The 24402-nt window shown below is 39.4% G+C and overlaps 1 protein-coding gene across 4 annotated transcripts in view; it reads left to right on the forward strand.

The window, feature by feature from the left end:
- The window catches only part of RB1CC1 (RB1 inducible coiled-coil 1), a 92745-nt gene extending 82144 nt beyond the window's left edge, over nt 1-10601 (forward strand). For 3 of the 4 annotated variants that reach the window (XM_062188499.1, XM_062188500.1, XM_062188501.1), the window contains exons 20-24: nt 1109-1156; nt 3294-3352; nt 5331-5467; nt 8506-8576; nt 9322-10601. In XM_062188499.1, the coding sequence (XP_062044483.1) occupies nt 1109-1156; nt 3294-3352; nt 5331-5467; nt 8506-8576; nt 9322-9399 (393 nt within the window). In that variant the 3' untranslated portion in view covers nt 9400-10601. The remainder of the gene's footprint in view (nt 1-1108; nt 1157-3293; nt 3353-5330; nt 5468-8505; nt 8577-9321) is intronic. The other variant, XM_062188502.1, reaches the window with a different exon arrangement.
- The last annotated feature ends 13801 nt before the right edge of the window (nt 10602-24402 follow it).

A 24402-nucleotide genomic window follows, 5' to 3' on the forward strand; every position in this document is an offset into this window, starting at 1 on the left:
ACTCAGTCTGGATCTCAAACTGCTTGAGTGGCAGGATCCCAATTACTTGAACCATCACCTGCTGCCTGCCAGGCTGCAGGGTAACAAACAGGAAGCTGGAATCAGAAGCACAGTTGAAATTCAAACCCAGGCATTTCCATATGACATGGAATCTTTACCACAGTTCCAAATGCACACCCCTATTCTTTTGTGGTTACCCACCTCAGGATCAACTGAGATGACTTTAAATTCAGACTCCTTCTCTTAGATGAGACCTATTAGTTTATGGAGGAAGATCTTGGGTGTTTACTGCATATTAGCAAGTTGTATTGATGTTTCAGGTGCATATTAAAGCTTGATAATCCTTAGGTAGAAACATCAAAAAAACTACCTTATTCTCATTAAGCCAGTAAATAATTAAAAGTTGCAAAAGATATATAAAAATGGTATCCCCATTAACCTTCCATACCTGAACATTAGTTTGAACACAGAAACTTTTTTTAAAAAAATTTATTCATTTGTTTATTTGGTAGAGTGATAGAGATCTTGCACTCGCTGTTCTCTTTTGAAATACCCACAGCATCCAGGACTGGGCCAGGCTGAAGCAGGGAGCACAGAATTCAATCCAAGTCTCCTCCAAAGATTGCAGGGATCCAAGTACCTGCTCCTTCCAGAGTACACAGTAGCAGGAATCTGGAATCAAAGGTGGAACCAGGATAGGAACTTTTTTTTTTAAAGATTTATTTATTTATTTATTTGAAGGACAAAGAGAGATAAGGCGAAGGGGGAGAAGGGAGGGAGGGGGATATCTTCCATCCACTAGTTCACTCCCCCAATGACTGCAGTGGCCAGGTCTGGGCCAGGCCGAGGCCAGGAGCTTCTCCCAATCTTCCACATGAGTGTAGGGGCCCAAGCACTTGGGCCATCTTCTGCTGCTTTCCCAGGTGCATTAGCAGGGAGTTGGATCAGAAGTGGAGCACCAATATGGAATGCTGGCACTGCAGGTGGTGGCTTAACCTTCTATGCCACTGCGCTGGCCCCAGGATAGAAACTTTTTGACAGTTGTTCTATTTGGATTTATTTGAGTAGGCACAAAGATAAACCATAGGACTGTTCTTTCTACTTGCAGACACTGCAGTTAAAGGAAGAAGAAAATAAGCGGTTAAATCAAAGACTGGTAAGTTTTTCCCTGATGAACTTGACATTTTAAAATTATTTTAAAATTATTCCTTAGGGTGATTGACCATCTGAAGGAAGTGCGCTTTGATTAATTTATTTCTAGTATTTTGTTGAGCTGTTTTGTTGTTAACGACTTGATTCTCGGTGTTAAGTTAGGTCAGAGTTAGTCACCTGAGACTTTTTTTTTTTTTTTTTTTTTTTGACAGGCAGAGTGGACAGTGAGAGAGAGACAGAGAGAAAGGTCTTCCTTTTGCCGTTGTTTCACCCTCCAATGGCCGCCGCGGTAGCGCGCTGCGGCCGGCGCACCGCGCTGTTCCGATGGCAGGAGCCAGGTGCTTCTCCTGGTCTCCCATGGGGTGCAGGGCCCAAGCACTTGGGCCATCCTCCACTGCACTCCCTGGCCACAACAGAGAGCTGGCCTGGAAGAGGGGCAACCGGGACAGGATCGGTGCCCCGACCGGGACTAGAACCCGGTGTGCCGGCGCCGCAAGGCGGAGGATTAGCCTGTTGAGCCACGGCGCCAGCCCACCTGTGACTATTGATTCAGTCCTTTTCTTATTTTGCATATAAACATGTCTCAGTGAATTTTAAGATTCTAAATGAACTACCATATTGAGACACTTTTAGAAACAATGAGAAGTATTCATGCCATATTCTCTAATTCTAATAAGACTTATTTCTTAGGATTCCATAATTAAATGCATTTGTGATCTTAGTTATTATTAAGTCACTGAGTGGATTAAACATTAGAGCTGTGCTTCATGAGCTTCCTAAAAGGTAAACATGTTCATTCCCAGTGGTGTGTGTAATTCTAATACATCACATCCTTTCATCAGTCTTTTCTTTATTAAAATGAAGGTATCTGATCAAAGACCCTCTGATAATTTTCTAAATTGCCTTGGGCTTACTTTTACCTGTAACTTCACCCAGTTGTATCAGTAGCCCATTTTATAGTGAATCAATATTTCAATATAGCAGGTGCTTTCTTTTTGTGTCCAGTTCTAATAACTTTCATTTATAATGCCCTAGAAACAGTTTAATTATTATTGAAAACTTTTCAACTTACTTTTAGAATTAATTATTTTTTTTAAGATTTATTTATTTGAAAGGCAAAGTTACATAGACATTCTGTCTACTGGTTCATTCCCCAAATGGCTGCAACAGCTGGGGCTGTGCCAGGTGGGAGCCAAGAGCCCAGCACTCCATCTGAATCCGCCATGTAAGTAGCAGTGGCCAAATACTTGGGCCATCAATCACAGCTTTCCCAGGCATATTAGAAGGGAGCGATACTGGGGCTGGCGCTGTGGTGTAGCAAGTAAAGCCTCTGCCTGTGGTGCCAGCATCCCATATGGGCCCCATTTCAAATCCTGGCTACTTCACTTCCCATCCAGCTCCCTGGTAATGCACCTGGGAAAGCAGTGGAAGATGGCCCAAGTGCTTGGGCAGCCATGTGGGAGACACAGAAGTGTCTGCTCCTGGTTTCGGATCCTCCCAGCTCCAGCAGTTCAGGCCATTTGGGGAGTGAACCAGAGGATGGAAGACCTCTCTTTCTGTCCTTCTGTCCTTACCTCTGACTCTCTTTCTCTCTAACTCTGCCTCTCAAATAAATATTTTTTTTTTAAAGGAGCTGGATCATAAGTGGACCAAGCAGGACTTGAATTTGTACTTACATGGGATGCTAGCATTGCAGGCAATGACTTAACCCACTGCACCATGTTGCCAGTCCCTCAGACTTGATTTTTAAAAAAGAATCCCTTTTGTTGTTCTTGCTGTATTTGTCAAAGAAAAGGTTTTAAAACTGATATGCTATAGTTTTCAAACTGTTTTTAAAAAATTTCAGTCTGTTTTTCTATATTTTAAGATTAAATATAAATAACATGTGATTCTAAAATCAGTTTTTAATCTAACTTATCTAAAATAACTGAAAGTGTAGGTGCATTGATTTAATGAAACTGATTGTTTCAAAAAATTATATTAATGAACATAAGTTCTACATTTTAGGTTTGTGTGCCTGAAAGGAGAGACACAGACTTGAAGATAGAATAGCACATTTAAACAAATTTTTACACTAAATATACAGTAAATATATTTGGTGCTATAATATTCTGGAAGGTTCATGAAGTTCTTTTTTTTAGATGTCTCAGAGTATGTCTTCTGTATCTTCAAGGCATTCTGAAAAGATAGCTATAAGAGAGTAAGTATTTTATTTTTGGTTTTTGTTTGGTGGGCAAAAATTTGGTGACTTGAATTATTACTTAATGAAAATGTAATAATCATTCCATTGCAGAGTCAGTGAGTAACGGAATGTTTTGCTGCAGTAACAGTTTTCTGTTGACACAAAATTTTTCTCATTTGTTATCCTGGAAACATTAGAATTGCATTCCAACACTTTACTTCTCTAGTTTTATCCTTATCATATATTTCCTTTAGGCTTTTTTAATTCTAATTTTCAACTGGTGCCACCTTTTTAGAATCCCATCTATTTGTTTAGTCTTTTTCATTTTAGATTTGAAAGCCTTATTTCTTTTTTAATTTGTCAAATGTCCTCATTTCTGTTGTTCAGCTTTCATTTGTACAAGTTCAAAAAACATGAAGTGTATCATTTGATCCAATTGAATTTACTGCACTGAATTTATTCCATAGTGATAGTTTTTCTTTGTCTTGGGTTATGTAAAAGGTGCTCTAAAATAAAACAAAAACTTTATTAGGAACTCATGAATGATGATCAGTCTTTACCTGACAGGAAGGATGCAAAAATTACTGAAGTATATAAGTAATAGATATGCTTTATTTTAAATACCTTTATTTTATTTATGATAGGTGTGTTTGCAAAAGTTTTGATTATCAGATACAGTGGTTTTGACCTTTCACATCTCACTAGAATTTTGTCTTTGAATGTTTTTAAAGGGTTGATGATATCTGTCAGAACCAGCTGTATGTCACATCAGAATGGGCAGGGATTCGTTCATGATATTTTAAAGATTATAAAGAGATGAGGTTTGTTTTTTTTTTTTTTTTTAAGATTTATTTATTTAAGAGGCAGAGATACAGAGAGAGAGAGAGACAGAGAAATCTTCCATCTGCCGGATCATTCCCTAAATGGCTGCACAGTCAGAGCTAGGCCAATCCAAAGCCAGGCACCAGGAGCTTCTTCCGGGTCTCCAAAGTGGGAGCAGGGGTACAAGCACTTGGGCCATCTGTTGCTGCTCTTCCAGGCCATTAGCAGAGAGCTGGATTGGAAGAGGAGCAGCTGGGACATGAACTGTTGCCCATATGGGACGCTGGCGCTGCGGGCAGAGGCTTAGCCTACTATACCACAGTGCCAGCCCTGAGAAAGATAAGTTTTTAAATTTTTTTTACTTTTAACATGTTAGTATGTTTACCTAAAACTGCCTGCCACATCATTAGGCTACTAGTAAGCATTTGTGGGATTGTCCATTAACGAATGAAAAGCTAGTTTCCTCTAAAGACTTCCAAGCTGATTTTGAGAACCTGCTTCATTAAATCATCTTGACAGCCAGGAAATCTGAGATTAGTTTTTGAAGGCCTGTTGAAGTTTTGAGCAACAGTTCTGAAAAGGTTCTAAAAAGTAATACGTAAGCTTGCACGCAGTTGTATCCTCTTTTTCCTTTGTTCCCTTCCTTCAGACCCATACCCCAATATTACAAGTGTAATAACCATTTGTTTAAACCCATGTAAGCACATGGTCCTAGCTTAGTTGTTTTTTTCAGCAACACTGTGCCTGGAAAGTGGAGTAGCAGAATCTAACACTGTCTTTGCTACTGTACCTGTAAATAAGATCTCTCTGAATTTGTTTCTTTGTATAAAATGAAAGATTTCAACAAAAACGGATAGATAAACTGTAAAGGTTTTGTTACTAAAGCTCATATGAGCAGTTTTTTTCCTCTTTGTAAATTTAGATAGTGGAAACACAATTTAGGAAACGTGTGATCTTTGACAATTGCTGATGTCATCTTTTTAATTTGTACCTGAGCAGCACTCCTGTTAGGAGCAGTTGAGAATACAAAGATTATTATGTGAATGTGAAATTTAATATTGCCTTCCTATTTTAACATACAGTTGAGCACTGCAGAATATGTACTTAAGTTTTCAGAGTAGAGTGATTGATGGTAGCTCTCCCTAGGGTAATAAAATTATATTCCTTTATCCAGTTTTCAGGTGGGAGATTTGGTACTCATCATCCTAGATGAACGCCACGACAATTATGTTTTGTTTACTGTTAGTCCTACTTTATATTTCCTGCACTCAGAGTCTCTGCCTGCCCTGGATCTCAAACCAGGTGAGGGTGGTAAGTGTCACAACCATGGCTAAAATACTAAGCCTGAAATGGAAAGAATACATATAAGATTTTTTTTTCCTGTTGTCTAGTTATATTCAAATTAAGTCACTGAGAGGAAACTCTGCTTTATACTTTTTTAAAAATGAAATCCACATTATTTAGATTATTTTTGTATATTTTATCAACAGTCCAAATTAGAATGTGGTTCATGCAGTGAGTTAACTGATCAGAAATGGAATGATGCAAACATCTTCTACTCCAGCAATTGCAAGAACTGTATTTTCAGAATTCTTAAGTACAACCTGTTTTTTCTAAAGAGTAGGTATGATATACCTCACCTAAATTTATTTTAAAATGAAAATAAACGTATGTCCTTTTTTATTTATTTATTTGTTTATTTATTTATTTGAAAGGCATAGTTACAGAGAGACAGAGAGAGAGAAAGAGATCCTGCACCCACCGTTTCACTCCCCAAATGGCCACTACAGAGCTGAGCCGATCCGAAGCCAGGAGCTTCTTCCAGGTCTCCCATGTGGGTGCAGGGCCCAAGCACTTGGATCATCTCCCACTATCTCCCACTATTTTCTCAGGCCATAGCAGAGAGCTGAAAGTAGAGAAGTAGAGCAGCCAGGACTTGAATCAGGGCTCATGTGGGATGCCAGCACTGCAGGCAGTGGCTTTACCCGCTACACCACAGCACCGGCCCCAACATGTGTCCTTTTTCTTTGATGTTTCTGTTAGGAGTAACTTATGAACAGAGTCATATCATTTCTTAAAGCAGGCCAGTGAGGGCTATTCCATCACAGCTCCTGGAGGGATATTAGCAATAATGCTCATAGTTAGAGCAGTCCGGTAACCATAAAAACTAAGATGAGCCTAGGTTTTCCTGCCTTGAAACCAATGAATTTGATGGATATTTTTATTTTATTTGTGTGGCTTTTTAAATTCTTCATTTATTTAAACTTTCTTTTTGAAAATAATCTTTAAGTTTAGAAACATGTTGCAAAAATTAATGTAGTATTGACTTCTTGCCCCTTTTGTATTACCTCTACATGCATGTGTGTCTAAATAGACATAGATGAATGCATACTTTTTTCTCCCTAGAACCATATGAGCGTAAGTTACATCATAGCCCTTCAGTGTGCATTTCCTAAGCCTAGACAGAGTTCAGTGTTTAAGTCTGGGAAATTTTGTCAACTCCCCTTGCATTATAAAAATCTTACACTGCTTACACTGCTTCCATTACCATTATAAGGCCCTCACAAGTCCTGCAGGAAAGAATTTATTAAAGGATTCTTATTAACCATAAATTCCACAAACCACCCCTCCTGCCCCCCTCTTCCTTTTCAGAATTCCTTTGAGAAATACATAACAGATGGTGCCAATTAAGATCCTGCAACCCCTTGTGTTGTTGCAGAGGGTGAGGGGATTGCCAGAGTGCCTTTGTGCCTGGGATAGTATGACTCATCATCCTCTGACATAATATGAGCATTTAGTTTTCACTGATTATTTCCAGATGTCATCAATTGGTTATAAAGTGCTATTTTACTCTTCAGAACCAGCCTCTCTCCCTCCCCCCACTTCCTTCCAAAAAAAGATTTATTTTATGTATTTGAAAGGCAGAGTTACAGAGAGGGAGAGATATGGAGGGAGAGATCTTCCATCCTCTGGTTTACTTCCCAAAGGGCCACAATGGCTAGTGCTAGGCAGGCCAAAGCCAGGAACTTCATCCTGGTCTCCCACGTGGGTGCAGGGGCTCAAACACTTGAGACAGCTAACACTGCTTTCCCCAGGTCCATCAGCACGGAGCTGGATCAGAAGTGGAGCAGCTGGGACTAAAACCAGCTCCCATATGGGATGGCCAGTGTCACAGTTGGAGGCTTAACCCATTACACACAATGCCGGCCCCCAGAGTATTTTTTACCTCCTACTGTCCAGGGGCTTTTATTTTTCTGTCACATGAGAGTATGCTTATATAATCAGTTCATTTCTGGTAATTTATTCAGCATAACTTTCATGTATGTCTTGGCAATTTTGTTTTTCTTTGAATGGCGGAGTTACATAGAGATGGATAGACATAGAGATCTTCCATCTGCTGGCTCATTCCCCAATTGCCAAGACAGGAGCTTAGAATTCTACCCAGGTCTCCCATGTGAGTGGCAGGGACCCAAATACTTCAGCCATTCTCTGCTGCCTCCTCAAGCACATTGGCAGGGAGCTAGATTGGAAGCAGAACAGTTGGGACTCCAGTCAACATACCAGTGTGGGATGCTGGCATCACAAGTGGTAGCTTAATCTTCTGTGCTACAGCGCGTTCTCTGGCAAATTGTTTTTAGTGGAATAAAAATCTCTTAGGACTTTTGTTGGGAATCTAAACAGTTTTAGCTAAAAGAGAAGAATTTATTGACTGGATATTTTAAAAATAATCTTTATTTTTAATTTAAAGGGGAATGAGTATTCATCTTTTAGCTTATATCTCATTGGCTCTGAGAACTAGCCTTCTCATTCTATGTTCTCCAGTATTGTTCCTCTCCCCTTCTCACAGGTACTGCCCATCTAGAATTTATTTAGTTCTTTACCCTTGGGCACCAACTGTGTTTATATTACCTTGCCAGCCATTCTGGTGTGCATGTGTGCCTTTAAGGACTTGGTTAAAAGTGCTGTCCCTCTAAATCAGTGTTTTGCTTTGATTTTTGTAAATATATTTTGCCAGCTTTCAGAAACTGAGAAGGTCAGCTTTGTTAGCTCTTTCAGTAGATAGCACTGTTGAGTTAGCTTAGAACTTCCAGATATATTTGTTTATGATTTGTACTTACATTACTGGTTTTTCCTGTACTATAATTAGTTCTTTGAAGAAATGATGTGCTCTATGTATTTAGTTAACAAATAATAAAAACCATGTACTACTGGTGAAAAGCAACATGAATTAAGTTTTATAAATCATTAAGCATTTCAGTGCTCCATTAGTATGTTTTGGCATTAAAATTATTCTCATAAATAATTATAACTGTACTTCAAAAAAGAAATTTAACAGCTTGATTAATTAGCTTCAGGTGCATCTAGAAGACCCTGGGTACTTGGAAAAGTAATGGAGAAGGAATATTGTCAAGCCAAAAAGGTAAGAACTACATCATGTGATATAGCCTATGAATTATAAAGAAGATTCTTACACTGCTTTGTAGAGAATTTATTCTAGTGCTGTTCTTGGCCTTTAGTTTATTTGGGTTAAAGCTTAAATTTAACCAGAGTTTGAACTAGTAATTTTAATAATTATTTGTTTTTCTTTGGATAGTTTATCAACAATCCATTAACCTATATATAGGAAACAACTACATAGTTTCTGTTCTATAACTATTATTAGTGTAACTTCTCTGCAAAAGAAACATCTTGCATAATTGATGACAAAGGCAAAAGCTATTTGTTTGTAGAGTCAGTGTTTTCTATTTTGTACTGTACTTCCCATTGAAAAAAGGTAGTTTCAAGTATTTGGTTTTTTGAAATGGACCTGTTAGTAACATCACCAATATTCCTGAAGAATTGGTGAAACTTACTGAGGTGCCCTCTTTACTCAGTGTGATTTTCAGTTTTATAAAACTCTTAATACAAGTTGAAGTATATATAGTAGTGAGGTTTCTTTGATATTTAAAATAGTGACATGGCTCACTTTGTAGACTTGGCCACCAACTTTGGCTTCCATCAGTAGTTGTAGTCTCAGTTGGACAGGGACAAATCTTGTGTGGTTTGATAAAGATGCCCATCCATTCCCCCAAATATATTCTGGAAGTGAGTAGTATGATAGGAGGATATCTCTGTAATTTGGTTTAATCAAGTAACATCACGTCCCCCTCTTTCTTTCCTCTTAGGCACAAAACAGATTTAAAGTTCCTTTGGGAACAAAGTTTTACCGAGTGAAAGCTGTGTCGTGGAATAAGAAAGTATAACTTAATGGAAGATGTTAATATATGTACTATGACATTTTGCTGATTTGTCCGGCAGTGCTCATTAATCACTCCAAACACAGCAGGCCATCTTTTTATACAGAAGTCACCTGACAAGATACTTCATTGGTGTACATCATTTCTTTTTAACTGGCTATATTATAGGAACAATAAATTCATCAAAGCCCTTGCCTGAATTACAGTGGTTTTGTTTCTACTTTTTTTTTTTTTTTTAAGAGAAAAAAAAATAAACCCAGATAACTCTAGACTTGCGGACCAAATTAGTTCATTTTCTCAAAGGGCATCCCCTGTGCATTATGTGGCTGATGATTAGCCATATTAATTGCCTGTCAAATATACACTAGCTTGAACTTAGGTGTTAAATATTAGTTATTATTACCAGCATTTGTCCTTTTGTGAAATCAGTATCAGAATACTTGCACTCATTAACACATTCTTTATAAAATGTGTAAATTCTTCAATACTATTTAAAAAGGAGTGTTACTGCATGCAGATAATCATAATTTTGAGTTTGCCTCTGTAGATGACTAAAGCAAATTCTTTCATTTATTTTTTTAAATGCCCTTTGATATTTCAAAAAAAACCCCTCTAATTTGATTGACTGATTTTAAGATCAGCCATAGTTTATCAGCAATCTTCAAAAGCACTTTCAACAGATCCATCATGTGGGTTCTAAAGGGAAGAGTCTGTGCTGTTGACTGTTTGAAATGCAGCACTCAAACCTTCCCAACATCTTATGACTCTGTTTAGAATAATCAAATTAATGAAGTCATATTTCATGGTTGAGTTTCAGAAAAAGATATTCATTGTACATTAACCATTTAGAGGTCATTTAAATAACAAAATATTGTATTGTAAAAGATCTGAACAATTTTAAAACAATAAAGATTTGAACCTGTAAATGTGTGTGCCTTTTAAAGGAGGATACATTTTTAATATATTTGAGTGATTGCTGGGGAGTATGAAGAAATTGTTCTGAATAATATCAAAGAGAAACTTGTTTATTATGGAAATGTTTAACTATATACCATGTAACAGGGTAAAACAGTGTTGTGTAGAATAGAAATGTGTAAACTAGACATTCAGACATTGTCATTGAACAAAGGTATTTAAATGGGTTTATTGAATTGGATGAGACTTGTTTCAGTTTTGTTGCTAGCAAATAATAAAGTGATTCAAAAATATTTAATTTCTTCATAATAAGTTAAATATTTTTTTAAATATATGTATCTAATAGTACAAAAATGGAATAAACATAGTGTATAGAAAACTGAATTTGACAACATATTAATGAATAAATGAACAAATGATTCCACATGTTTCTATTCAGTCCTTCTATGGCATTTTTATGCAGTGAATATTAAGATAATAAATTACTTTATATAAGCAGATTTGGTTGCTTCCAAATGAATCTTCCATTTAGGCCGTTTTGACTTCATTGTTCCCTCTCAGATTTAATATATGGTCATCGTACCATGGAATTGAAGTGGGTTGTGACACTTGATGTCAAATCTTCATCACCTTAATGTTGCTCTTCAAAGTTGAATGTTCTCATTGTAGTTTTCCTTAGGACATATTTTGTATCCATCTTGTCAGTGTTCATGTGCACCTTTATAAAATCAATTAAAAAACTGAACTACTTTTCTTAGTTAAAAAGAGAAATGAAACTTGAAACTTTCCACTCATCAAATGACATCTTAGTTTGGTTAATGACTGTCAGTGTGCTATAAGCTTTAGCATGAACATGTCTTTTTTTTGTATTTTTTTTTCAACTTTAATAAATATAAATTTCCAAAGTACAATTTTTGGATTATAGTGGCTTTTCCCTCCATAGCCTCCCTCCCACCTGCAACCATCCCATCTCCCACACCCTCTCCCATCCCATTCTTCATCAAGATTCATTTTCAATTATCTTTACATACAGAAGATCAACTTAGTGTATACTAAGTAAAGATTTCAACAGACTGCACCCACACAGACACACACTGTTTGAGTAGTAGTTTTACAGTTAATTCACATAGTACAACACACTAAGGACAGAGATCCAACATGGGGAATAGGTGCACAGTGACTCCCGTTGTTGATTTAACAATTGACACTCTTATTTATGACATCACCTGAAGCTCTTGTCATGAGCTGCCAAGGCTATGGAAGCCTCTTGAGTTCTCCAACTCTGATCTTATTTAGACAAGGCCATAGTCAAAGTGGAAGTTCTCTCCTCCCTTCAGAGAAAGGTACCTCCTTCTTTGATGGCCCGATGAACATGTCTTATGTGAAGATTGAATTTTCTCCTACTCCAATTGACTGCCAAGCCAAATTCTGACTGTGATTACACTTTGTTTCATGGATAGCCTATACATTTTTCTTTGAAGATCTTCCCATGTTTTACCTTGTACGATTATCTTGTAATTGTCATAGCATTAACATTTTCAAATCCTTCTCTGTGTTTTATTTTTTGAATTCACATTTTTCTCTGAAAACTCTTTTGGAACCATTAGCTCGTCTCACATCTGGTTACTCTGTATGTCTACTTACTATATTAGGACCACTTTTAATATTTTTTGGAAAGCCATTGCTTTGTGGTTCTCTTTTGCTAGAGTTTATGGTCAAGCAATTTCTTAGGAAAGAATCAGAAATTTTCTGAATCTCTTAAGTGTAATAGGGTCACACTTGATTGATAGTTGCATATAGTTACAAGTTTTGGGGGGCAGGCTCTGCTCTCCTATTTCTGTAGTATATATCATTCCATCTCTTGCTTTTTTTACAAATTTTCTGTTCCCTGTCTCATTCTGAGGCTCTGTAGGAACTTTTAGGAGCTTCTTTTTAGTTCTGGTATTAGAAAACACAGTTCCAAACTACAGCTATTTTTGCTTCTAGGCAGCCCAGAGATGCGTGTCACACAGCTATAAGGACTTTTTTTTTTTTTTTTAATTGTCCTTCACTTACTGGGTGTTGCACATTTTAGGTCTGCATTTTACTTATATCATCTCTAATTGTTCCTGGGATTTTCCCCAGTGTTGTTATTTTTTTTTTCATTAACCATTTCATTGACTTTTTGTAAAGATTTATTTATTTATTTGAAAGAGTTATACAGAGATGGAGAGGCAGGGAGGGAGAGAGAGGTCTTTCATCTGATTTACTCCCCAGTTGGCCACAACAGCTGAAGCTGCGCCAATTCGAAGCTCCTCCAGGAGCTTCCAGGTTTCCCACATGGATGCAGGGGCCCAAGTTCTTGGGCTTTCCCAGGCCGTAGCAGAGAGCTGGATTGGAAGTGGAGCAGCTGGGACTCTAACCAGCACCCATATGGGATGCTGGCACCGCAGGTGGTGGCTTTACCTACTGTGCCACAATGCTAGCTCCATTGAATTTTTTAAGTTGGCAGTTACAGTTTTAACTTTCAAGAATGCTGATCACCTTTTAGGAGTTCTGTGAATTCATTATTTTTTCAAATCTCTAAAAATGCAAATCTGTTTTTTTAAAGTTTTCTGCTCCTTTAATGCCTCCTAAGGTGTGGAGGCTCTTGACCCCCGGGACCTGCGAGACTCCTCTCTGGAAAACACAGGACACTGACAGCTCTTAGAGAGATTGCCAAAAGCTTTATTTCTCAGCATTCCTTCTATAGGGTGAAACACCATAGTCAGCAGATTAAGGAAACAAGCAAAGTTGAGGGCCTTCGTGCTTACTAGTAGAGTCTGTCTCAAGGGGATTTATCAGTCAAGGCCGGGCCGCCTCGTCTTGCACCACAAACGGAGGTCTGTTTCTACAGAGGAAAACATGCTTGATGACTGTTTTACTCAGGGCCTTATGCCAAGTCCTTCACTGGACCTTCTGTGTGAGCAGTCAGTCCTTGGATGTAATCTCCTGCACTAAGGGTTTTTTTTTCTCCCTCGTTAGTTAATTTTAGTCCTCATCCACTGGACCATTCCCCAAATGGCCACAACAGCGAGGGCTGGGCCAGGGCAAGATTAGAAACCTAGAACTCCATCTGAGTCTCCCATATGTGTGCAGGGGACAAGCTGCTTGGGCTGTCATCATCCGTGCAGGAACATTAGCAGGAAGCTGGATCAGAAGTAAAACAGCCAGGACTCAAGCTGGCACTCCAGTAGGCTGTTGGAAGCAGCAGCTTAATCTGCTACGCCACAATATCAGGCCCTAATTTTTTTTTTTTTTTTTTTGCATAGAGTTGAAATAAAGTTACCAATTTGAAAGTAAGCAGTTTTAATGTTAATTCTTTTATGGTTAAATGCATGTAAAATATATATGCTATATTTTGCCCATTTATCTGTTAATGGATATTTGGATTGTTTTCACCTTGTGGCCATAGGTACAGTGCTTCTGTGATACTGTGTATGCCTGTTTTCATTTCCTTAGATTATATCTTAAGAGAGGAATTGCTGTGACACATAATTATTGTGTTTACCTTTCTGAGAGTTAACAGTTGATCTGCATCCTTGCTAACACTACTTTCATGCATACACACACACAGGGCAATCCTCATGGGTGTTTAACACACTTATGGACCATTTTGTATCTTCATTGCAGAAAGGGGTATCATTTAATTTCTTTGCTCATTTAAAAAGATTATTTTTTGACGGGCAGTTGACGAGATCTTCCATCTGCTGGTTCAGTCCCTAAGTGGCTCCAATAGCCAGGGCTGGTCCAGGCTGAAGCCAGGAAGGTGGAGCTCCGTTCAGGTCCCCACATGGTATGAGTGCCTGGAACATCCTCAGCTTTCCCAGGCACATTAGCAGGACGCTGGATCGGAAGCAGAGTATCTGGGACTTGAACCAGTACTCCATTATGGGATGCTGGCTTTGCATATGGCAGCTCAGCTTGCTGTGCAACAACACTGGCCCCTCGTCCCATCTTTTAAATTGAAATGTCTTTTTACCATCTAGTTCTAAGTTCTTCATGCATTCTGGATACTGTACAGATACGATTTACTTGTATTTTTCTCATTCTATAGGTTTTGTTTTTTTCTATAATCTCCTTTGATACAAAGAAGTGTTTTTTAATAGAAAGCTTTTATTTAATAAATATAAATTTCATAAGTACAACTTTTGGATTATAGCAGTTCTTCCCCCCATACCCACCCTCCCACCTTCAAACCATTCCACCTCCTGCTCCCTCTCCCATCCCATTCTTCATAAAGATTCATTTTTAATTATATACAGAAGATCAACTTAGTATATACTAAGTAAAGATTTCAGCAGATTGCACCTACACAGACACACAAAGTACTGTTTGAAGACTAGTTTTACCTTTAATTCTCAAGGTACAACATAGTACAATAATGACAGAGGTCCTACATGGGGAGTAGGTGCACAGTGACTCCTGTTGTTTATTTAACAATTGACACTCTTATTTATGACGTCAGTGATCACCCAGGGCTCTTGTCAGGAGCTGGCAAGGCTGTGGAAGATTCTTGAGTCCACAAACTCCAGCATTATTTAGACAAGGCAATAGTCAAAGTTCTCTCCTCCCTTCAGAGAAAGGTACCTCCTTTGATGGCACCTTTCCACCAGGATCTCATAGAGATCTTTCATGTAGGTCATTTTTTGCCACAATGTCTTGGCTTTCCATGCCCGAAATGCTCTCATGGGCTCTTTAGCCAGATCTGAATGACTTAATGGCTGATTCTGAGGCCAGAGTGCTGATTAGGGCATTTGTCATTCTGTGAGTCTGCTTTGTGTCCTGCTTCCCACGTTAGATCGTTCCCTCCTTTTTAATTCTTATCAATTATTATTGGCAGACACTTGGTCTTAATTATGTGATCCCTTTGACACTTAATCCTATCTTTATGATCAGTTATGAACTTAAACTGATAACTTTAGTAAGATGTCATTGGTATCTGCCAACTTAATGGGGATTAAGAGTCCCATGGCAGGTTTTTAGCTTTACCTTTAGGGGTAAGTCCGAGGGAACGTGTACATCTTCCTCTCTTATTCCCACTCTTATTTTTAACAGGAATCAAGTTTCAGTTGCGTTTAAACACCTAAGAATAATTATGTGTTAAGAGTTCAACCAATGGTATTAAGTAGGAAAGGAAAAGACTCAAAAGAATACTGTTCCTTGATGAGGGCTGATCAAGTCATTGCTTCTCATAATGTCAGTTTCATTTCTACAGGTTTCCTATTAGGAGCTCAGTTCTCAGAGATCATAGAAAACATATTTGTCCCTTTGGGACTGGCATATTTCACTCAGCATGATGTTTTTCAGATTCCTCTTTTTTTTTTTTTAACTAAAAGGAATAAAATATTAAGTTGTTCCTCAACAGTCTAGACAAGGGCTGATCCTGTCATTGTCTCTCATAGTGTCCATTTCACTTAGCAACAACAACAGCAACAACAACAAAAATACTAAAAGGAATAAAATAGTAAGTTGTTCCTCGACAGTCAAGACAAGGGCTGATCATGTCATTGTCTCTCATAGTGTCCATTTCACTTCAATGGGTATCATTTTAGATGCTCGTTTAGTTGCCATCGATCAGGGAGAACATATGATATTTGTCCCTTTTGGACTGGCTTATTTCACTCAGCATGACGTTTTCCAGCGTCCTCCATTTTGTTGTAAATGCCCGGATTTCATTGTTTTTTACTGCTATATAGTGTTCCATAGAGTACATATCCCATAGTTTCTTTATCCAGTCATCCGTTGATGGACATTTAGGTTGATTCCATGTCTTAGCTATTGTGAATTGAGTTGCAACAAATATCAAGGTGCAAATGGCTCTTTTTTTTCTCCCCTTTAATTCCATTTGGGTAAATTCCAAGGAGTGGAATGGCTGGGACCTGTGGTAGTGCTATATTCAGGATTCTGAGGACTCTCCAAACTGTCTTCCATAGTGGCTTTACCAGTTTGCATTCCCACCAACAGTGGATTAGTGTCCCTTTTCCCCCACATCCTCGCCAGCATCTGTTGTTGGTTGATTTCTGTATGTAAGCCAGTCTAACCGGGGTGAGGTGAAACCTCATTGTGGTTTTGATCTGCATTTCCCTGATGGCTAGGGATCCTGAGCATTTTTTCATGTGTCTGTTGGCTATTTGGATTTCCTCTTTTGAAAAATGTCTGTTAAGGTCCTTGGCCCATTTTTTTTATTGGGTTGTTTGTTTTGATTCTGTGGTGTTTTTTGATCATTTTGTAGATTCTAGTTGTTAATCCTTTCTCTGTTGTGTAATTTGCGAATAACATCTCCCATTCTGTTGGTTGCCTCTTCACTTTCCTGACTGTTTCCTTCCTGTAAAGAAACTCTTCAATTTGAGGTAATCCCATTTGTTTATTTTATCTCTGATTACCCATGCCTCTGGGGTCTTCTCCAGGAATTCTTCACCTGTTCCAATATCTTGAAGGGGTCTCCTATGCTCTCAATTAGTTTCATGGTGTCGCGGCACATCTCTAGTTCTTTGATCCATGTTGAGTGGATTTTTGTATAAGGTGTAAGATAGGGGTCTTGCTTCATACTTCGACATGTGGACATCCAGTTTTCCCAGCACCATTTGTTGAAGAGGCTGTCCTTATTCCAGGGGTTGGTTTTAGGTCCTTTGTCGAATATGAGTTGGTTATAGATGTTTGGATTGATCTCCAGTGTTTCTATTCTGTTCCATTGGTCTATCCCTCTGTTTTTGTACCAGTACCAGGCTGTTTTGATTATAACTGCCCTGTACTATGTCTTGAGGTCTGGAATTGCGATGCCTCCAGCCTTATTTTTATTGTAAAGGATTGCTTTAGCTACTCTCGGTCTCCTGTTTCTCCATATGAATTTCACCATCATTTTTTCTAGGTCTTTGAAGAATGACTTTGGTATTTTGATTGGTATTGCATTGAACTTGTAAATTGCTTTTGGGAGAATGGACATTTTGATGATATTGATTCTTCCAATCCATGAGCATGGCAGGTTTTTCCATTTTTTTGTGTCATCTTCTATTTCTTTCTTTAGTGTTTTGTAATTTTCATCATAGAGGTCTTTGACACATCCTTGGTTAAATTTATTCCAAGATACTTTATTGTTTTTGTGGCTATTGTGAATGGGATTGATCTTAGAAGTTCTTCCTCAGCCCTGGCATTATCTGTGTATACGAAGGCTGTTGATTTCTGAGCATTGACTTTGTATCCTGCTACTTTACCAAACTCTTCTATGAGTTCCAATAGTCTCTTATAGGAGTTTATCGGGTCCTCTATATATAGTATCATGTCATCTGCAAATAAGGATAGTTTAACTTCCTCCTTTCCCATTTGTATCCCTTTAATTTCTTTTTCTTGCCTGATGTCCCTGGCTAACACTTCTAGGACTATATTGAACAGCAATGGTGAGAGTAGGCATCCCTGTCTGGTGCCAGTTTTCAATGGAAATGCCTCCAACTTTTCCCTATTCAATATGATGCTGGCCATTGGTTTATCATATACTGCCTTAATATTGTTGAGGAATGTTCCTTCTAACCCCAATTTGCTTAGGGTTTTCATCATGAAAGGGTGTTGTATTTTGTCGAATGCTTTCTCTGCATCTATTGAGATAATCATATGATTTTTGTTTCTCAATTTATTAATGTGATTTATTACATTGATTGACTTTCGAATATTGAACCATCCTTGCATACCAGGGATAAACCCCACTTGGTCCGGGTGAATGATCTTTCTGATGTGCAGTTGGATTCGGTTTGCCAGAATTTTGTTGAGTATTTTTGCATCTATGTTCATCAGGGAGATAGGTCTGTAGTTTTCTTTCTCTGTTGTGTCTTTTCCAGGCTTAGGAATTAAGGTGATATTGGCTTTGTAGAAAGAATTTGGGAGGGTTCCCTCCCTTTCAATCGTTTTGAGTAATTTGAGAAGAACTGGGGTTAGTTGTTCTCTAAATGTCTGGTAAAATTCGGCAGTGAAGCCATCCGGTCCTGGGCTCTTCTTTTTTGGTAGTGCGTTTATTACTGATTCAATTTCTTCCATGGTTATGGGTCTGTTTAGATTTTCTATATCTTCATGGCTCAGTTTAGGAAGGTTGTATGTGTCCAGGAATCTATCCATTTCTTCCAGGTTCCCCGATTTGTTAGCATACATCTCTTTGTAGTGGTTTCTAATGATTCTTTGTATTTCTGTTGTGTCTGTTGTTACATTTCCATTACTATCTTTGATTTTACAGATTTGGGTCTTCTCTCTCCTTTTTTTGATTAGTTGGGCCAATGGTATGTCGATTTTGTTTACTTTTTCAAAGAACCAGCTCCTGGTTTTGTTGATCTTTTGTATTGTTTTTTTGGTTTCAATTCTGTTTATTTCTTCTCTGATCTTTAGTATTTCTCTCCTCCTGCTGGATTTGGGCTTGACTTGCTGCTGTTTTTCTAAATCCTTGAGGTGCATGGAGAGTTCCTTTGTTTGGTTCCTTTCCAGCTTCTTGATGTAGGCACCAATTGCTATAAACTTTCCTCTTAGCACTGCTTTTGCTGTGTCCCACAGGTTTTGATAGGTTGTGTTATCATTTTCATTTGTTTCTAGAAATCTTTTGATTTCTCTTTTAATTTCTTCAATGACCCACTGTTCATTTAGGATCATGTTGTCCATTCTCCATATATTTGCATATGGTGTAGAGATTCTTGGGTTGTTGATTTCGAGTTTCACTGCACTATGGTCTGAGAAGCTGCATGGTATAGTTTCAACTTTTTTGAATTTGTTGAGGCTCCCTTTATGGCCTAGCATATGGTCAATCCTAGAGAACGTTCCATGTACTGGGGAGAAATACATGAACTCTGTGGCTGTGGGGTGGAAGGTTCTGAAGATATCTATTAGGTCTATTTGGTCTATAGCGTCAGTTAACTCTATTGTTTCCTTGTTGAATGTCTGTCTTTTTGATCTGTCTATTGGTGAGAGTGGGGTGTTGAAGTCCCCTGTTACTATTGTATTTGAATCTATATCTCCCTTTAAATCCTTTAGTAATTCTTTCAGGTAGCCAGGCGCCCTGTAATTAGGTGCGTATACATATATAATAGTAATGTCTTCCTGTTGGATAGATCCTTTAATCATTATAAAGTGCCCTTCTCTGTCTCTTTTAATAGTTTTTATGTTAAAGTCTATTTTGTCTGATATCAGGATGGCCACACCAGCTCTTTTCTCATTTCTGTTAGCTTGGAGTATCTTTTTCCATCCTTTCACTTTCAGTCTGCATGCATCTTTGCTGATAAGGTGTGTCTCTTGAAGGCAGCATATAGATGGATTCTCTTTCTTGATCCAATCAGCTAGTCTATGTCTTTTGGTAGTAGAATGAAGACCATTCACATTCAGTGTGATTACTGTTAAGTACTGTTTTTTCCCATTCATGATTCCTAAAATGAGCTGTTTATGTATTTTGAACTTTGTTTGTAGGTTACTCTACATTTGCTTTTTTTTTTGTAGTGAAGTTCTTGTTTTTGTATTTCTGTGTGCAGCACGTCTTTGAGCAAGTGTTGCAGGGTTGGACGCATGGATACAAATTCTTTCAGTTTCTGTTTGTCTTGGAAGATCTTTATTTCCCCTTCATTCATAAATGATAGCTTTGCAGGGTATAGTATTCTAGGTTGGCATTGTTTGTCTTTTAAAACTTCACACTTGATCTTAGCCAAAAGGCCGAGAAGCGATGTCTTTTAAAACTTGAAATATATCATGCCGTTGTCTCCTTGCCTGTAGTGTTTGCGATGAGAAGTCTGGGGTGAGTCGGATTAACTTACCCCTGAATGTGATTTGTCATTTTTCTCTGGCACGTTTTAGGATTTGTTCTTTGTGTGTCACTGAGCTGAGTGTTGCCACAATGTGTCGCGGTGAATTTCTCTTCTGGTCTACCCTATACGGAGTCCTGGCTATCTGTTGAATTTGGCTGTTATTATCCAGCTGCCTTTGTTTGAAGTTTTCTGATATTATTTCATTGAAAACACCTTCCAATCCATTCTCTCTTTCCACCCCTTCAGGGACTCCTATTATCCGAACATTACACCGTTTGATTGAATCTTGTAGGTCTCTGACCGTATTTTTAAATTTTTTAATTTCTTCTTCCTGTGTTTGAACTGACTGTATTATTTCTGGAAGTCTGTCTTCAAATTCTGATATTCGGTCTTCTATTTCATCTGTTCGATTTCTGAGGGATTCCACGGTGTTTTTTATATGGTCAATTGAGTTTTTCATTTCCAGTATTTCATTCTGGCTTCTCTTTAGGATCTCTAATCCTTGGGCTTGTTTTTCGTTCAGCTCTCGACACTGTTTCTCATTATTTCTAAGTAATCTGATTATTAATTTTCTGAATTCTTTTTCTGGCATGGTTTCAAATTCTTCTTCAGCCTCTGTTATGGTTGGTTTAATCTGCTCCATTGGCGAGTTTATATGTTCTTCTGTATTCTTATTGTGGGTTTTTGTTTTGTTTTTTGGCATTCTGTCTGGGTGGTTTTTCTGGTTGATTTTCTTCTGCTATAGACTGCTGTAAGTCTGTACCAATATCCAGTGTAAGCAGGCTGCTCTGCCTTCTAGAGTTTGTTTATTTATTTTTTACTTATTTATTTTTTTATTTTATTTATTTATTTTTGTAGCTTGCGTGGGTTGGTGTTAGGGCTTTGAGGTGCCAATCTCCTCCCCTTAGGGGCTGGTTTCCTTGTTCCTATGTTTGCCCTTACGTGTCTGTGCCTGGGGTTCGTTGGTCAGCCACTCGCTCTCACTGCACCTCCTTCGTGAGGAGTGTCAAGTAGCTCCAGACCACCTTTGGACTCCACCCCTGCTGCTTCCCCCTTTGGAGCAGAGGCCAGCCTCCTTTAAGCCCGAATGTAAACAAACAGGATGGCCACACTCTGCCCGCTGCAGCTCTGATTGTGGGTTGGGCGGTTCCTAAGGATCCTGGTGTCTTTGATCCCTCAGTTCACCCCCTGGATCCTGCTCTCTTCCTGCGGGCGCTATTCAGATTTTTTTTCCTGGTAACTTGAGTAGACTGGCGTCAGGGCTTTGAGCTGCCCTCCCTCACTGCCCACCCCTGCGCAAGGTGTCCTGTTGCTCCACTCCACCTTTGGGCTCCGCCCCCGAAGGTTAGCGTGGCGGGGAAGCAGCTCCCTTTAAGCCCGAATGTAAACACACAAGATGGCTGCTTCCCGCCCACTGCAGCTCCGATTTGGGGGAGGGATCCTGGATTGTTTAGACTCTCAATTAGTCCGCCTGAATCACGCACTCTTTCCGCAGGTGCTACTCACTCTGTTCCATTTTCTATTTCCTCCCTCACTTGGTCGTGCGTGTCTCAATGTCCATCCCAGGGTGGGTTGGGGGAAGGGCGGCGGTGGCTGGTGCAGTGGTGCCCAACGAGCGCCCTGTCTCACCTCGGTTTCCAGAGCTCCCCTTTCAGTGCTGGCACGTGGATTCTGCGGCTGGGCTCCTGACTCTGTGGCTGGGCTCCCGCAGCTGGGCTCCCGTGGCTGGGTTCCCCACGGCGGCTGGGTTCCCCATGGCACCTGGGCTCTGGTGGGGCTGGGCTTCCACGCGGTGGGCAACCTTGCTCTCCCCGTAGGTCCTCCGTGTCACATCCACTAGATCCGGGAGAGTTTCCTCTGCAATTTTTCCCTGAGCCTTTTTCTGAGGCTATAGTAACTCCATTTTTGTTAAACTATCTTTTCCCAGACTATTGGTGCACGCCCTCACTATTCCGCCATCTTGGCTCTGCCCCAGATTCCTCTATTTTTGTATAAAGTCCTATATAGTGTTGTTGTAAGTCGTTGCTATTGGCCACCATTGTTCAAGTCCCAGCTGTCCTATTTTTTTTTTAAATATATTTATTTGAAAGTGAGGCACAGAGAAAGAGTGAGAGTGTCCACCTGCTGGTTCACTCCCCAAATGGCTGTGACGGCCAGGGCTGGGCTGAGCCAAAGCTAGGAATTTCATCTAGGTCTCCCACGTGGGTGCAGGGACCCAAGGACTTTGGCTGTCTTCTGCTGCTTTCCTTCATGCATTATCAGGGAGCTACCATACCACGTCGGCCCCCAGCTGTTTCACTTCTGATCCAGCTCCCTACTAATGCACATTGAAAGAGCTGTGGAAGATGCCTCAAGTGGTTGGGTCCCTGTCAACTATGTGTGGGACCCAGATGGGGTTACTGGCTCCTGGTTTCAGCCTGGCCCAATCCTGGCTGTTAGCAGCCACTTGAGGTATGAACTAGCATCCATCATATGAAAGAACTCTATTTCCCTGTCTGTCTTTGTGCTTTAACAACACAAAAGTCATTGCCAAATCCAAAGTCATAAATATTTTACCCATATGTTTTCTTCTAAGAATATTACAGTATTTGCTGTGAGACTTTGGTTCAATTTTGAGTTAATTTTTATATATAGTGAGACCTAAAGGTCCAACTACCTTGCTTTGCATGCAAATATCCAGTAACCCCTAGCACCACTAACCAGCCCCCCAGTTCCTGTTTTTAATTGATATAAAAAGATGTTGAATTTAGTTCAATGTTTGGCCTACCTCAGCTGAGATGGTCACGTGGGTTATTTACATTATCCTATTAATATGGTGTACTGATGTCTTTGTATGTTAAACCATGCTCTCTGTGTGACCTGCATTGTGGTGTAGCAGGGAAACTGCCACCTGCAGTGTTGGCATCCCATATGGGCGCTGGTTCGAGTCCCAGCTGCTCTATTTCTGATCCAGCTCTCTCCTATGGCCTGGGAAAGCAGCAGAAAAAGGCCCAAGTCTTTGGGCCCCTGCACCTATGTGGGAGAACCAGAAGAAGCTCCTGGCTCCTGGCTTCGGATCAGCACAGCTCTGGCTGTTGCGGCCAGTTGGGGAGTGCACCAGCGGATGGAAGATCTCTCTCTCTGTGTCTTTTCTTCTCTCTGTGTGTAACTCTGACTTTCAAATAAATAAATCTTAAAAAAAAATACTTTCATTCTGGGAATAAAAGATCCAACTTGGTCTTGGTGTATAATTTTTTAATATGCTGTTGAATTCTATTTGATAGTATTTTGTTCAGAACTTCTGCATCAATGATTTAAGTAAAGAACGCATTGAGATTCCTAATCAGCGATTTTCTGTGACATCACTAATGACCTAACCCTTTGAAAGATAAAATAGACTCGGGTAAGTAATTTGACTAGTATCTAAGAATTAGGATCTGATCTGGAAGTTAAATTGATCACCCTTGACATCTACCATGGAAACTTCTAGCATGCTTCCAATTAGGAGGAAAAATCTAGCTTAATTTATTTCAGTGGTTATAGTAGCTCATATTATTTTGAAGCCCGGACCCATGAGAACTCAAAGGGACTAAAAGATACACATTTACAAGAAGTTGGAAGCATTTGTCTTAGTGCTTTGAGGTGGGCAGGTGGGCTCCTGCGGTGGATTTGTTATTTTCTGCTTATTCAAAGTTGGAGACCTAGAGGCCTATTTCATTTTGAAATGTCTTTGTGCGTAAGCATTCAACAAAGTGCAGCCCCTTAAAAGCTTTGGATTTCCTATCAGACCGACTAAAGTTGTCTATACCTTTGACAGCTAACTCATAATTCACACAGATTTCTTCTTAAGATTTATTTATTTATTTGAAAGTCAGATTTACACACACACACACGCACACACACACAGGTCTTCTATCAGTTGGTTCGCTCCCTAACTGGCTGCAACAGCTGGAGCTGCGCCACTCCAGAGCCTTCAGGTCTCCCATGCTGGTGCAGGGACCCAAGGACTTGGGCCATCTTCCACTGCTTTCCCAGGCCATGGCAGAGAGCTAGATTGGAAGTGGAGCAGTGGGTCTTGAACCGGCACCTGTATAGGATGCCGGTGCTTCAGGCCACGACATTAACCTGCTGTGCCATAGCGGCGGCCCCTCACACAGATTTTTTTTTAAAGTGGTAGAATGCTATGGGGAAACACCATTAAGAGTCTTAGGAGCCAATTTGTCTTGCTAAGAGGATCTCCTAGGTACTGACTTAAGCCTAAAGTTTTAACAAAGCAGATAATACAGCCTTGATGTGACTATTTCTCTGAAACTTCACCTTAATGAAAAGA

Source organism: Lepus europaeus, chromosome 4 (assembly GCF_033115175.1).
Source record: "Lepus europaeus isolate LE1 chromosome 4, mLepTim1.pri, whole genome shotgun sequence".
Classification (NCBI taxonomy): Eukaryota; Metazoa; Chordata; class Mammalia; order Lagomorpha; family Leporidae; genus Lepus; species Lepus europaeus.